Source organism: Pleurodeles waltl, chromosome 9 (assembly GCF_031143425.1).
Source record: "Pleurodeles waltl isolate 20211129_DDA chromosome 9, aPleWal1.hap1.20221129, whole genome shotgun sequence".
Classification (NCBI taxonomy): Eukaryota; Metazoa; Chordata; class Amphibia; order Caudata; family Salamandridae; genus Pleurodeles; species Pleurodeles waltl.
In genome coordinates this window covers 550,928,899-550,945,964 of record NC_090448.1, presented here as the reverse complement: position 1 = coordinate 550,945,964, position 17,066 = coordinate 550,928,899, and the positions used below count along the sequence as shown (strand labels likewise).

Genomic DNA, 17,066 nt, shown 5'->3' with positions numbered 1-17,066 from the left:
AACTCACAGAGCTGGGCAGAGGTGGCTCCAGATCCCAGAAACTCTGGGAGGCGCAGGCTGACCCAGACACATGCTCCAAGGATAGAGGCCTAGAGCGATGATGCTCTTTTTACCCATGTTGTGTCAGCCAATGGACTGGGTGAAGCCGAAGAACGTTTGCTCTTCTTTGACTTCTTCTTGTGCCTCGACTTATTTGATCATCCAGAGGACTTGGAGTGGGATGATGAAGAATGGTGGCTCCACAACTATTCTCTGGACCTTACTCTCGACTGAGATCAGGAGCGACAAGCAGCCAAGCACCAGACCACAAGTAGCTTTAGGGACTGCTCCTTCAAAGCATGGCCTGGCACTCTGAGCACAACTTCAGGTTATGGTCACGCTCTAAACACCACAAGCACACGAGGCGTAGATCGGTCACGGACATCATCTGGTGACAGGAGTCACAGGGCTTAAACCTAGTTCTTCCGTGAAGACATCTCGACGCACCAGGAGTGAAACACTCATCAATGTTCAACGAAACGTCGAAAAAGATCAGTCAAAAAGTGACTGGGGTAGCTCTTCTACAGATCTGCGCTTGGTTGGTGCGGAAAGAAAAGAACTGACATCTGCGCACCGGGGTTTCAATCAATCAATGAAATTTGTAGAGTGCGCTACTCACCTGTGAGGGTCTCAAGGCGCTTTGGGGAGGGGGGGGGGGGGCGGGGAAGGTCACTGGTTGAACAGCCAAGTCTTGAGGTTCCTTCTGAAGACTAGTAGGTCTTTGGTTTTGCAAAGGTCAGTGGGGAGGGAGTTCCAGGTTTTGGGGGCGAGGTAGGAGAAAGACCTGCCTCCTGTGGTGGTGTTGCAGGATGCGGGGGACTGTGGCTAGGACGAGGTCGGCTGATCGGAGGTTGCGTGTGGAAGTTTACTCTTTCATTGAGGTAGGTTGGGCCGGTGTTGTGGAGGGATTTGTGTGCGTGGATGAGGATCTTGAATGTGATTCTCTTGTCTATGGGGAGCCAGTGTAGGGATTTGAGGTGTGGTGAGATTCGTTCGTGTCGGGGGAGGCCGAGTACGAGGCGCGCAGCTTTGCTCTGGATTCTTTGGAGTTTGCGTTTGAGTTTGAGTGTGGTGCCGGCGTAGAGGGCGTTGCCGTAGTCCAGTCTGCTGCTGATGAGTGCTTGGGTGACTGTCTTTCTGGTCTCTGGGGGGATCCATTTGAAGGATTTTTTTAGGGTGCGGAGTGTGTGGAAGCAGGAGGCGGTTAGAGCATTGATTTGCTGTGTCATGGAGAGGGCGGGGTCGAGGATGATGCCGAGGTTGTGTCCGTGGGTTGCGGGGGTGGGTGCGGGGCCTACGGCGGTGGGCCACCAGGAGGCGTCCCATGGGGTTTGAGCCTATATAGGTCCCACAATGTCATATCCAGAGTGCACAACGCTGACGACGGACACGGAACCAACCGACACCACTTAAAGGCGTGTGCAGAGGGTACTGCTAGAGAAAAATCTCTGGATCTAGATTAATGCCTGGAAGAAATTCTACGGTAAGAAATCTGCAACTAGAAGTCTCTATCAAATTAGGCCTACAGTTTAAAACCATCACTGCAACACATGGCAATGTAAAGTGCTATGCACTACAGGATAACATACTTTTTACATATAGGTAAGGTGAGCCTATTTACAAAGTGGAACATGCTAAAAGGTATGTTCTTGCAATGAACAATTATCCAAAGAAGTATTCCACTGTAAAGATAAAGTTACATTTTCCATTTGGCGGTCCAACTATTAGTGAAAGCATACATTTTCTGTAACTTTGCTTAGGAAAGTCATAAAGCTTTAATTTAAAGTTATTTTTAGCTTGTATCAAAAGATATAATTCAATGGTCAAAGCAGTTTTTAGTTTAGAGAAGTAGCTTTTAAAAATGTACCTTGTGCTATCTGAGGGCAAAGAGGTCTAGAACCAGCTGCGCAGTAACCTGCTCCAGAGAAAGGAAGATGCGTCCCAGAAAGGCTGTGGCAAACTTGGCCAAGGACCACTGGAAAGGTCTGCATTTAAATGAATCAAGTATAGACAAAAGGAGGTCGACTTTTGGTGCAAAAGTTATCAGATCAGGTGCAGGGAATTCTATAATCACTGACTAATGTATGACATAAGACAGACACTACATCACCAAAGCATTTTATAAACACTCCTAGCTGTTTCCTTTTATTTACTTTAATTAGATATTATCTAACTGCTGCATTGGAACCAAACCAGGGTATGTTCAATTAGTTGGCAGGTTCACTCTCCTGCCAAATTTATAACTTTCTTTCTGACAGTGAGGTTTAGGACCGCCTTCAGATTAAGTCCAGCAGAATGTGAAAGCTGGTAGGAGACTTCCAGAAAGAAAGGGATGGAGTTTTATCACTGCAGGCAGAAAGTTCCCACCTCCCATCAGGTAGCAGCAGTAACAACAATCCCTTGGCTTTTGCTTCCTCTGACCTGTTTTTTGGAACCTTCTTTTTGAAGAGCCAGTATGTGCCCCCAGAATACTTAGAGAGTTCACATGCTTTTTGGAAGGGGTAATTCCTTATGTTGTCTCCAACAAGGAGATTGGGGAGAGGACCTTGCATTCGGCTCCTGATGGTACTAGCACAAGGAAGCGTGTATGTGAAATCAAATGAAGACAACACCATACTGTGGATTAGATTTCTCAGCTGTTTTCCCAAAAGATCATTCGTTCCACAAAGGCAGTGCTTTGAAACGTCATCCTTCTGCATCTGACTACTTTCCAGATAACTTAAGCTCACTTCTTAGTCTTTCTAAGGACAGCTGCAATATGCGTGTGCAGTATAATGTACAAATCTAAAGAAAGCCGTGGCAGTTATTATTGCTTTACAAAATATGTAGAAACTGATAGGACAGGCTGTGCTCATACATAAATATTTTATAAACCCCACCCTCCATTATACCTGTTCAAGGGAGACAGGGTGCTTAATGTAGACGTTAGTCTGGATGTCTTTGGCTGGAAGTCGCTCCAGTTCTGTGTGGAACTCAGCAACTCTGTTCTGGGAAAGCAGAAAGAGCAAGTTCAACCCCAGAAGCTGGTGCTTGTAGGCCGATTCTGGCAACTCTTCCCTGTGGAAAAAAGAAATTACAAAAATAAAAATGAAACATGGAACTTCCCCTAGGTAAAGAGGTTCTCTTCCTAGCAATTCTGCAATCTAAAGTATTTCTCCAGCCCAATTCACTCCCCTCAAATGTGTATTACAACTCCAAATTATTTATCAACCAAATAGTCAACTATACACACTTCAGGCAAATTAAGCAAGTAAACTTACTCATCTGTCAAAAATGAAGTTTGGTTAAGTAAAAGGACAAATAAAAGATATTTATTCCTTGCTAATGTAAATACACCTCAATTACACTAAAACAAAAAAATAAAGAAAAAAACCACCACCACCTGCATGTGCAGATTTACGTCGACATGTAGCTGCAAATTTACTACTTTGTGGGATTTACAAACGTTCCCATAAGTAAATTTACTAAGTTGTGCAAGGCAGACTTGTGGGAATGTCAAGTGACTATTCCTATACGAACATGTATTCCAGTTTTTCAATGCAGAAAAGTTCACACAGGGTGAATAGCAGCCACCTGTGCAAATGCACTTTGTTTTTGTTCCCATTGTGGGAAAACTATTTTCACCATGGATAAAGTCCTACCCTTTCACCCCAGAAAATGTGGTTGTGATCAATTTCCTTCACCAGCAAGGAAGGGGAGTTATGTTGGCCCTTGGCTGGAGTAAATCTGTGCCCGCTTCCAGGTTAGAAAAATGGACAAAGAGGCATTTGGGAATGTCCATAAATGCCCCTTTGCAACTGTTACCAAATTTCCCTTGCAAACCATACCTTGGCACACTTCCCATAACTTTCGTGGAATTTAGGAGTGAAAATGTCTCCACAATCATGGCAGATAAATCAAAATTAAAAAAATTGATTTACACCTGCCAATCATCTATTTGTTTTTTTTCCTAGCAGGTGTAAATGCATTTGCTCTTAAATGTAGATTAACATTTGTTTTTTAGACTAGGGCCATTTTGTGTTTGCAGTAAGGATGAAACGATCGGCAATTAAAAGGTGCTACACAGCACGAAAATCAATGTGTAGCCTAGACCTTTTAAAGAAAAGGCATGTCGGTACCACAAGATTCGACTGACCAAATATCCCGACAGGCATACAGCCAATAATTTCCCTTTGTTCAAAACCATACTTACAAAATAACAAGGGGCTTTAACAGAAGCATATATTTAACTTTTTGCCAAGCAAAGAAAAAAGAATCTGAATTTTCTGGTGAAGATATAAGCTGCACCTTTAAATAGCCGTTAAGTGGCTCAATTTAACATGCAACACCTGCACCCAGCCCTGGCCTTTTAGCCAGCACAGATTTCTATTTTGAGAACCATGATCTTGTTTTTAACACTGTCGGTACAAGCTCAAATATCACAGCTAACAAGCCAACAGTGGCTGACTGCGGGTATCACACCTGCCGTGAAATTACCCATTACCTATGCCTTTACCTCAATATCTAATTTCAAAATCTACAGCTATCTTTTGAGCACAAACATTTACAGTTTAGGAAGAAGATGGAGCTCTGAAAGAACAAAAGCAGGTGCATGCTCCCACCCTACTCTTTCATACATGAATAAAAAGGAGAGCATGTCCGAATGTGAAAGTTACAGCTGACAGTAAATGAACTGCAGCACAAAGGAGGGCACTCTTCTGTGTGTGGCAGGATATTCAATGGCAAAATAATCAGACTTAGCAGGACAGAAATCTGAACTAATGTCCCCCCAAAAGTGAGACTACCTCTATGTTTGGGTAACGCACGAGAAAGTTTTATTGTGCTTCTAAAAACCCAAAACCTTGGGACCAGGAAAGATGAAAGATCGGCCTGCAGAATTAGAGTACACGAAAAAATGTTTACCCAAGAAGCATTTTTGCCAACTGAGTGCCATCAACTAAAATGAGTACACTGAAAAGGTGACTTGATTTATGTCTAATATACAGGGAGTGCAGAATTATTAGGCAAGTTGTATTTTTGAGGATTAATTTTATTATTGAACAACCATGTTCTCAATGAACCCAAAAAACTCATTAATATCAAAACTGAATATTTTTGGAAGTAGTTTTTAGTTTGTTTTTAGTTTTAGCTATGTTAGGGGGATATCTGTGTGTGCAGATGACTATTACTGTGCATAATTATTAGGCAACTTAACAAAAAAAAATATATACCCATTTCAATTATTTATTATTATCAGTGAAACCAATATAACATCTCAACATTCACAAATATACATTTCTGACATTCAAAAACAAAACAAAAACAAATCAGTGACCAATATAGCCACCTTTCTTTGCAAGGACACTCAAAAGCCTGCCATCCATGGATTCTGTCAGTGTTTTGATCTGTTCACCATCAACATTGCGTGCAGCAGCAACCACAGCCTCCCAGACACTGTTCAGAGAGGTGTACTGTTTTCCCTCCTTGTAAATCTCACATTTGATGATGGACCACAGGTTCTCAATGGGGTTCAGATCAGGTGAACAAGGAGGCCATGTCATTAGATTTCCTTCTTTTATACCCTTTCTTGCCAGCCACGCTGTGGAGTACTTGGACGTGTGTGATGGAGCATTGTCCTGCATGAAAATCATGTTTTTCTTGAAGGATGCAGACTTCTTCCTGTACCACTGCTTGAAGAAGGTGTCTTCCAGGAACTGGCAGTAGGACTGGGAGTTGAGCTTGACTCCATCCTCAACCCGAAAAGGCCCCACAAGCTCATCTTTGATGATACCAGCCCAAACCAGTACTCCACCTCCACCTTGCTGGCGTCTGAGTCGGACTGGAGCTCTCTGCCCTTTACCAATCCAGCCACGGGCCCATCCATCTGGCCCATCAAGACTCACTCTCATTTCATCAGTCCATAAAACCTTATAAAAATCATTCTTGAGATATTTCTTGGCCCAGTCTTGACGTTTCAGCTTGTGTGTCTTGTTCAGTGGTGGTCGTCTTTCAGCCTTTCTTACCTTGGCCATGTCTCTGAGTATTGCACACCTTGTGCTTTTGGGCACTCCAGTGATGTTGCAGCTCTGAAATATGGCCAAACTGGTGGCAAGTGGCATCGTGGCAGCTGCACGCTTGACTTTTCTCAGTTCATGGGCAGTTATTTTGCTCCTTGGTTTTTCCACACGCTTCTTGCGACCCTGTTGACTATTTTGAATGAAACGCTTGATTGTTCGATGATCACGCTTCAGAAGCTTTGCAATTTTAAGAGTGCTGCATCCCTCTGCAAGATATCTCACTATTTTTGACTTTTCTGAGCCTGTCAAGTCCTTCTTTTGACCCATTTTGCCAAAGGAAAGGAAGTTGCCTAATAATTATGCACACCTGATATAGGGTGTTGATGTCATTAGACCACACCCCTTCTCATTACAGAGATGCACATCACCTAATATGCTTAATTGGTAGTAGGCTTTCGAGCCTATACAGCTTGGAGTAAGACAACATGCATAAAGAGGATGATGTGGTCAAAATACTCATTTGCCTAATAATTCTGCACTCCCTGTAGTGTTCAAAACCTACAACTGAAAAGTCTCTTGATTATATCTCCACCAGATTTCAATGACACTTCTGCACAGAAGTTCCCTAGAATCAGCCCTTTCAGGTCCTGCTTTTTGCTAGATTTGGTATTTTTTTAAAGTGGTGACAGCAGACAAATATCTCCTTAATAAAATATCATTTATTGCTTAGCATTTTGTTCCTTGGCCACAGTCTGCAAGGCAGGAAGAGTGCACATAAGAACTGCAACCTAAAAGGGCTGGAACAAGTGAAGATGAAATTAAGAAATAGAACAAAGAGATCTCATCACTTACTTGTAGTCAAAATAATAGCATTTTAGCTGTGCCATATATCTTTCAAACGATGGAATGTCTTTCTTTAAGATACTCCACTGGGCACCAATCTCAAGAATATCTCCTAGGGAAAGTAAACAAATGTGGTTAATTCTCAGCTAAGGCTCAACTACATAAGGACACAGACAATGAAAATAGTGCATGTGCTAATTATTCTACATCAGCACATGAAAGAGGGAGGTCAACTGGTCATTTGGCACCATCTGGCAGCCCCCAAGGAATTGAAGACTTCTAGTACTTTATCTGAGAATCACAGCTGAGAATCAATATGCTGAGTACTTTTCGCATTGATCTACTTTGAAATGTGAAATGGTAGAAAAGTAGAATAGTTACACGCCCTCCTACTCATATTTTAACCAGCATGACAGAAGATTCACTTTTGTTGAAACAAAACTTGCCCACTTTCTATCACAGTCCTCACAGCATTACCAGACATTTTTGTACTTCCATTTAATCAACTGAAACTTCCAGATGTAGTTGAGAGAAGGTCTAACAAGGCACCCCTGGAACTGCTGTTGCTTGCACCACCTGGCCCCTAAAAATGCCTTCCACATACTTACCTTCTGACCAGGCCTAACAATGCTGGGCCAGAGCTATCTGCTCTCCGTTTTCCAGACACAAGGTTTGTATAAGTCATGAAGCAGTTCATTTCTTTGGCAGGTGCTTGAAGTAAAACCTCAGACAATTTTGTCAAATTTATCAATGGGGCTGATAACGTCTTAAAAGGAGTCATACTTTAGGGCTGTGAGATACTGACCTATGAGCGATGTGTTAGAGAGTAGCTTTGTAAATACCAGTACCACAAAAAATAGATGAATGTTAAAATGTACTGAACTGCTCTGCGTTTGCAGAAGGATTTTTATTAAATGCAAATAAAATATACTCACTAAACTGTGAACGTGCAATATTAATCTAATTTCACTGGGGGAACTAGACACATTTAATAAATTTTACGTTTAAGAACAATAAGCCAAGGCTGTTTCACTATTTTGCAAAATAAACCATTTCAAAACCTCTGTTTTCTAAATATTTTTCAAGCAAAATAAGGAAAACAGGATAAACATTCTATAAAGGGTTTTTTGAAGAACAAAATACGTACAGATTTTTCAATCTTTTTAGGTTGTAGTTAACGTTGGTAAAAACGTCAGTGTGGCCATTCCGTTAAAATAAAGTTTAACAAATGTTGACCTTTCAAAAGGACAGATGCCATTTTGAGGAAGTTAGTATGTTTTCCAATTTCAATAGTGGTTACATTTCTTAGGATGCAAAGGGGTGTGGACAGGGGGTGTTTAAATTAACACGAACCCTTGGTTCAAGCTCATGTTCAGCAAGCAAAATGTGACACCTGCATTATAACAGATCAATTTTTTTCCCGTTTTGGGCAACGAATGAGAAAATACTTTCGGTACACACAGCAAAATACTATACTACAAGAAAACAGAATACATTATAAGTCGTAACAATATTAGCATGTACATTAAGAAAATAGAAGTACACTAAAAATAAGATTAAAAAGCAAACTGAAAAAATGTAATTGGACCCATAGTTAAAAACAATGATAAATGCACAAAATGGTAAAAATTAGGGAAAAAGGGTAAAGTTTCTTTACGATTTTAAGCAGCTAGTAGAGACTCTTTCCATAGCTGAAACTCAAAGGAATCAATGAAAAGAATTTGATTGGTAGGTAACATAACATAAAATAAACTCATCACCCAACCTAAATTTAACAGAAAACTACTAATACTTTAATATCTACTAAACAAGCTGAGATTATGCAACACTGCAGGTGTTAGTACTTCAGCACATGCAGCAGTCCCTTGTTTCTCTTTATTTCAAGATGCAGTTCACAGGAACCATCCCAGTTACCACCTTCAAACTGCTCCTCTTATTTACCTTTCAAATCATCACAGTCAGACTCAGATCAGCTTGAGGCGGGCATCATGATAAACATTCCATAGGACAACAATGAATTCCAAGACTATCACAGATCCTTTGCTTAAGTATAAGAGTATACACAGTAATCTGATCAAACCTACCCAGTTATTTTTTCTAAAACAATTGTGATGACGACACAGGTTAGAAACACAGAGCCGTATTCAAACTTTTTCTACTCACATATACACAATATAGTAAGCAGGCTATGAACATTTCATTATTATTATTTTAAATGTGTGTGTCCTGCATGCTACAGTTTCTGTCATTTGAGCACGCTATGATGTAGGTGAACCACGGTGAAATGAAAGTTAACATGTCTAGTGGCATAACGGCAATGGGCAGTGACAGTGCAAACTGGGATCATTGGATTCAAACCCTGGAGGTGCCACAGCTTTAAATGAAAGAACACAAGACACTGAGTTCGCACAGACATTCCAATGACTGTAGAATAAAATGTTAAGACATGTTTGACAAGGAAGTGCTGGTTTGCCCTCCAACTGCTGCTTCAAACTAGGTCTATGTACATAGTGGAACTCAGTCTACAGTGTCAATGGTAACAAGACATTCTGATTCCATGTATATTGTACAATGAAAATTAAAAGATTACATCTTTACATTGCCTGCTCATGCTGGCCTATATTTATTGCTGCTTCTATAGGAAATAATTTTGATTGGAGATTAAATATATGTACGTGGTAGATGTTCGACACATCCTGCTCAGACTGATCATTGCTAATTTTGTGCAGATTAACCACCTAAGGAGGAGGGTGTGTCAAAGCTATTTGGTCAGATCTGAAAGGAGTGTTTCCCATTTTAAATTCCATACAAATGTTTACTTTGTCCTACATTTGAAAACTGATGAACGGGATTACATCGAGCTTGACATGAAAACAGAACTTTATTCAGAAAAGGCCCTATTGTGATCTTGCTCCGGTTTGTTGCTTTTGCTCTGCACATATCAATTTCAACACAGTGGAAAGAGAGAACTCCACATCCACCCAAAAACAGATCGTGGCTTACTGTGTTCATTTACTCATTCTACTCGAGTGCCCACAACAAATTTATCTAAAGCAACCAGTCTTTAAATATGTGCATGCCATTGTACACCGTGGAAACCAATTCAGCACATTTTGTGTAGCGCTTATCAGCCGAACTGTTTTCATTATATTAAAGGCACGTTCCCTTAAACAATTTGTATTGGAAATCCGGGCTAGTGTGGAATTGCTATCATTTAGACAAACACAACAAACACATTTTAACACCAGAAGCAGCTGCAAATGTGCCACTGCACAATTACTATTTGGCTTATGAGAAAATAGTTGAATAAAAATCAGAATCTTGACCTACTTGCTTAAGCAGTATGTGTTAACTCATTTAGTAGTGAAATTTTACATCGCCCACATGCGAAGAAACGCTTGTAAGACTTCACAGTGTGCATTTATTTTCTATGGTTGCAAACTTCTGACGTGAAAATATGCAGAACTGGGAGAGTTTAGAAAATGTGAGATGAAAACTTTCACCCAGAAAGGAGACTATTTCTTATAAGACCTACAAATGTACATACAAAAATTATATTTACATATATATATATATATATATATATATTTACATATATATATATATATATATATATATAAAAGAAATATACGAAATTCAAAGGTTAGTTAAACATGCGTTCCTAAGTGTGAAAAACTTTCATAAACCTGGCGATAAATTGGAAAAAGGTGCTCAAAAGTACACCTACCATAATAGAGTGTTGTAAAATATATTTTCGGAGAGAAACTAACAAGTCTGACTGGACCAAGTCTTACATTTGGGTGAATTCGCTGGATGGACTGATATCCACTGAAGGAATCTTATTGCTTTGAATCCCCTTGGACCATTCAGCATTTCATTATTCTGAATTTGATAAAATGAGTACCTCTGAGTTGGGTAACAAATATCATCATTCAGTTATTCGCAGGGTAAATATGCACTTTGCAAACACACATGCTCTCATATCAGTAGATGATGCAGTTAACATCACAAATTATGATGATTTATAAAATCTGACGACTTATTTATTTATTGGTGAAGAAACTGGCCACTGAGAATTAGCCTTTTTTATCTTGTGCGAGTGCTAATGTATTCTATAGATGACCTCAGTGAAGATGGTGACTTAAAATGCATTGATATCACCGTACAACACAGTATGAAGTCATACAAATGCAGCAGGCATCATAGGACACCGTTACAGTCATGCATCCTGAGCATCTCTTGGGCCTCAGTCTTATGAAGGTTGATGAATTGGGAAGCAGGCCTAGCCTCACTGAGGCAAAAGTGATCCCAAACACATTTTACAATTTTGTAATCTAGTCTTAATCTGCTCAGCATCGCCTTGTTACTATTTCAGCCCTTTAGTTCTCAAAACATGTTAAACTGCTCCTTACTGTTCTCTCCATGTGTCATTCCCTTCTCTCCTGGCTCTTCCTCGCTAATTCATAATCACCCACTCAAGGCTCCCTCTCAATGCATATTGCTTGCTGGTTACTAAATTGTGCAAGTTTCTTCATCTGTTATATGGACTTCCCTCTGGAAGCTTCTTTATTCAACTCTGTGAGGATCTCTCCTTTATGGGCTGCTTTCACTCAAATCACACACTTACTGTGTGCTCCATGTTGCATCCCTCTCTACTCACTCTTGCCGCTATCTATCCCTAATCTTCCTCTTTTTGTTTTTAAGCTCCCTTGCCCAAAGTTCCTCTGTTGTTCCCCCGTCCCTTCAATGTTGTACCCCACTCCAGCTCTGGCACTCACTTCTTACTCCAATCTCGCACCGCTCTTCTGTAGCTACACTTTGCATTCCATTTTAATTTGTAAAAAGTGTACTTGTTTTTTTTTTTTTTTTTTAGGACCGAACAGCCTCAAATTGCTACTGTAATACTCCTTTAACGCGCTTTTATTCGGATTTTAATTTAGTGATTCACCATGGAAGTATGTCACTGTGAAATAGTAAATCAAACGTGGTGTTTTCTTATGCAGTTCTGCATCATCAAATAAGCATTACTTCATTTTGCCGATGCAGAAACAGCATAGGTAAAAAGCATTGGAAAACCAAAAAGATCGGCTAATGCCATTGAAAGATGAGATCTAATGGCTTTGCAATAATTGTTGCAGTTTGGAGCAAACCTATTTAAACGTTCATTTATTTTGCTCATTCAGGGTTTTTATAAAGAGTTACTAAGCATCACCAGGAGACCTCAGAACATTTAGTGTGGTTGCTACATATAAAAATTAGCAGGTGGCAGATGGTGCACTGCAAAACCTGATGATATAGAACTCTATTGACTATGAAGAGAGCGCAATGCTGAGAAAACCTGTGTTACAAAAAGTTCTCAGTGGGCTTCAAAGGATAGATCTTTGTTAAACACCCCATTTTGAATATGAATGTAAATCTGATCGGAGGAAGCAAGCATTTTTCCCCAGCCATGAATTTGGATAGCAAAGAGTTCCAGCGCAGTTGAAGAAAGGCTGGACAGCAAATAGTTCCACCACGCTTCAAGAACAGCTGCAAGTCAGATGGAAAATTATACTCCAGTCATTACACGAGTCATGTGATTTGAGAACCAGTTGTGACCCAAAGTTGAGGTAAAGAAATACAAAGGATCCAAGATGGAAGAATATCAAAGGACATTCAGGAAGGGTGGTAAATGTCCTTTATTCTCAAGAGAAAAAAGGCTAAATTGGCATGGGATGCTTAAGAACCAATAGGTGTCTCTCAACTAGAAAGCAAATACCTGAATGATTTTAAGACCAAGTGAAAGGGATGGTTCTTGAGTATGGCTAAAGGACATGCAGAGCAGTCAAAGACGGATGCACAAAGCAAAGGTGGATGCTTGGGCTACAAAATACAAAAGTTCACTGTAGAGTGAGCCGTAGAACACTACAGGAGTTTGCTGCACATGGATGAAAGCTGCATACAGCTGGTTCTGAATTTACAGGAGCAGGAAATGCTCAGAACGTTTGCTGTATGCCAGATTGTATTGTGCGCAGTCAAAGGCTACGTGAAATGGGTGTTTGGGAACAGGGTTGGTGCAAAGATTTGCCCGGTTCTATGCTAAGCACACAGTTCTTGCTCGAACTGGCCTGCAGAGGTCACTATTAATGGGGGTGAAGTGCAAGGCATGAACTGAAGCCACACCTTGATCCCACCAACGAAAGCGCACACTGGTTTATGGAATTGTGGGTGCTGGGCATGCTGTACAGTGTCTCTGGCTGAGCACAGTAGGCTCTGACTTTGGCCAAGTTCATAAGTAGGTCATAACATTTTTAAAAATATGTAAATGAAAAAGTACTGTATTGTTTAGGGTGCAAACGTAAAAAGCATCGAAATTCACCATTTTCTGTCAGAAATGGAAGGGGCTCTGAAGCAGGGCTACAATATTAAAGAAACCACTGCAATACTGGTGGTGGACCTGGGTGCTGGATGGGGGTGGAACGGGTTGCCTGCTATCACTAGACAACTTTTTAATATATAAAGAACTTGAAAGTTTTACAGTCTGACTCAATCCAACTTCGAGAAGTGTAAAGGGCTTCATTAGCATAATTATTATTTGAAAATTTGTTACCACCTAAAATATCCTGGGAAGACATGCAAATATTTGTGGCTCTTTTTTCGAAGTTTGTCCAGGACTGACACAAACACTCTTTATTGGTTGGAAAGGAAAATACCACTTACCCAATGTACATCTGTTCGCTGCATGTTGCGCTGCAGATTCACATGCTGTGCACTGTTCCTGCCATCTAGTGTTGGGCTCTGAGTGTTACAAGTTGTTTTTCTTCAAAGAAGTCTTTTCGAGTCACAGGACCAAGTGACTCCTCCCTTTCGGCTCCATTGCGCATGGGCATCGACTCCATATTAGAGTGTTTTCCCCGCACAGGGTGAGGCAGGAGTGGTAGAATGAGGATACTAAAGATGTCCATGCAATAAAATAGATATGTATGTACATAGTTTGTGTTAAAGGAATGTTTATTTACATATATACAATTTTAATGAAACTTAAACGCCTACAGGCTCCCGGGGAGGTGAGAGGGCGCATGTGAATCTGCAGCGCAACATGCCACGAACAGATGTGCACTGGGTAAGTGACATTTTCCGTTCAATGGCATGTGTAGCTGCAGATACACATGCTGTGCATAGACTACAAAGCAGTAATCCTCCCCAAAGCAGTGGTCAGCCTGTAGGAGTTGAAGTCGTTTGAAATAATGTTCTTAGTACAGCCTGTCCTACTGTGGCTTGTGTTGCTAACACATCTACACAGTGATGTTTGGTAAATGTATGAGGTGTAGACCAAGTGGCTGCCTTACAAATCTCTGTCATTGGTATGTTAACTAGAAAAGCCATAGTTGCTCCTTTCTTTCTAGTGGAGTGAGCCTTTGGTGTAACGGGTAACTCTTTTAGCTTTAAGGTAACAGGTCTGTATGCATTTGACTATCCACCTGGCAATGCCCTGTTTGGATATAGGGTTAACAGCATGGGGCTTTTGGAAAGCAACAAACAATTGCTTAGTTTTTCGAAATGATTCTGTCCTGTCTAGGTAATACATTAGTGCTCTCTTTCATGTCTAATGTATGTAGTGCTCTTTCTGCTACTGAGTCTGGCTGAGGAAAGAAGACTGGGAGCTCTACAGTTTGGTTTAGATGAAACGGTGAAATTACTTTTGGCAGAAATTTCGGATTTGTGTGGAGAACCACTTTATGTTTGTGTACTTGTATAAATGGTTCTTCGATAGCAAACGCCTGTATTTCGCTAGCTCTTCGTAGTGATGTGATGGCTATTAGAAATGCTACCTTCCAAGTCAAGAATTGGATTTGGCAAGAATGCATGGGTTCAAAAGGTGGGCCCATGAGTCGTGCAAGTACAATATTAAGATTCCACGAGGGTACTGGTGAGGTTCTTGGAGGTATAATCCTTTTTAGTCCTTCCATAAAGGCTTTAATAACTGGGATTCTAAAAACTGACTTTGTATGTTTAATCTGCAGGTAAGCAGAGATTGCAGAGAGATGAATTTTGATTGAAGAAAAAGCGAGATTTGCTTTTTGTAGGTGTAGTAAGTAACTCACAATGTTTTGTATGGAAGCATCTAACGGTGTGATTTGGTTTGCTTGGCAGTAGAAAACAAACCTTTTCCATTTATTAGCATAACAATGCCTTGTTGTCGGTTTTCTTGCTTGTTTAATGACTTCCATACACTCATTTGAAAGGTTTAGGTAGCCAAATTCTAAAACTTCAGGAGCCAGATTGCTAGGTTGAGCGATGCTGGATTGGGGTGTCTGATCTGTTGTTTGTGTTTACAGATCTGGTCTGTTTGGGAGTTTGATGTGAGGTACTACTGAGAAGTCCAACAGTGTGGTATACCACGGTTGGCGGGCCCACGTTGGTGCTATGAGTATTAGTTTGAGTTTGTTTTGACTCAGTTTGTTGACTAGGAAAGGAATGAGTGGGAGAGGGGGAAACGCGTAAGCAAATATCCCTGACCAATTGATCCATAGAGCATTTCCCTTGGACTGAGGGTGTGGGTACCTGGATGCGAAGTTTTGGCATTTTGTTTTGTTGCAAACAGATCCACGTCTGGTGTCTCCCAGCAGTAGAAGTAATCCTGTAGAATCTGGGGATGTATTTCCCACTCATGAGTTTGCTGGTGAACTCGACTGAGATTGTCAGCTAACCGATTGTGAATGCCTGGTATATATTGCGCTATCAGGCGAATGTTGTTGTGAATTGCCCAATGCCAAATCTTGTGTGCTAGGAGGCATAGTTGTGATGAGTGTGTCCCCCCCCCCCCCCGGTTTGTTTGGATAGTACATTGTTGTAATATTGTCTGTTTTGACAAGAATGTGTTTGTGGACTAGAAGGGGTTGAAAAGCTTTTAGTGCTAGGGAGTCCACTAGTAGTTCTAAGTGATTTATGTGTAGTTGTTTTTGTTGATTGTCCCATTGTCCTTGTATGTTGTGATTGTTGAGGTGTGCTCCCCACCCAATCATAGAAGCATCTGTTGTTATAATGGCGTGAGGCAATGGATTTTGAAATGGCCACCCTTTTGTTTAAAATTTACAGGGTTCCACCATTGAAGCGAAGAGTGTGTTTGGCGTTCTATCAACACTAGATCCTGAAGTTAACCCTGTGCCTGCGTCCATTGTTTTGCTAGGCACTGTTGTAAGGGCCGCATGTGCCGCCGTGCGTTTGGGACAATAGCGATACATGAGGACATCATGCCTAGTAGTTTCATGACAAATCTGACTGTGTACTGGCGATTTGGTTGTATGCTTGACACCATAGTTTGAAACGATTGAACTCTGTGGGTTTGGCGTGCCAATTGCTCTTTGTGTGTTGTGTGGCTCCCAAGTATTGTTGTAGTTGGGATAGTTGCAAGAGAGATTTTTGGTAATTTATAGAAAACCCTAGTTTGTGTAGGGTATCTATTGCATATTGCGTGTGACTGACACCGGTGTTGAGTGTTGGCTTTTATTAGCCAATCGTCGAGATATGGGAATACGTGCATGTGATGTCTCCTTATATGAGCTGCTACTACAGCGTGGCATTTTGTAAATACTCTGAGCGCTGTTGTTATCCCGAAGGGCAATACCTTGAATTGGTAATGTTTGCCCTATATGACAAATCCGAAGTATTTCATGTGAGATGGATGGATGGATGGGTATATGGAAATATGCATCTTTTAAATCCAGTGTTGCCATGTATTCTCCCCGTTTTAGTAAGGGAACTACATCTTGTAGTGTGACCATGTGGAAATGTTCTGATTTGATGAAGAGGTTTAATGTCCTGAGATCTAAAATTGGTCTTAGTGTTTTGTCTTTTTTGGGAATAAAGAAATATAGGGAGTGAACCCCTGTTCCTTTTTGGTGGTGAGGTACTAGTTCTATGGCTTGTTTTGTTAATAGTACTTGTACCTCTATTTGTAGCAGGTCTAGATGTTGTGCTGACAGTTTGTGCGCTGTTGGGGGAAACATCTGGAGGGAAATGTGTGAACTCTATGCAGTAACCATGTTGGATAATTGATAGAACCCATGTGTCCGTGGTTATGTCTGACCAATGTTTGTGGTATTTTGTTAATCTTCCCCCTACCGGTGATGTGTGTTCGGTAAGTGTGACATTGGAGTCACTGTTTGTTACCGGGAGTCTGCTTGGTAGGCTGAAATTTTCCCCTTG

The 17,066-nt window shown here is 40.9% G+C and overlaps 1 protein-coding gene across 1 annotated transcript in view; it reads right to left on the bottom strand.

Annotated features, from left to right (window-relative positions):
- Positions 1 to 17,066, bottom strand: part of PSMD8 (proteasome 26S subunit, non-ATPase 8) — a 79,312-nt gene that overhangs the window by 32,734 nt on the left and 29,512 nt on the right. The window contains exons 3-4 of the mRNA XM_069207483.1: positions 6,888 to 6,990; positions 2,931 to 3,096 (exon numbers count right to left, since the gene is read on the bottom strand). Coding sequence (XP_069063584.1) covers positions 2,931 to 3,096; positions 6,888 to 6,990 — 269 coding nt within the window. The remainder of the gene's footprint in view (positions 1 to 2,930; positions 3,097 to 6,887; positions 6,991 to 17,066) is intronic.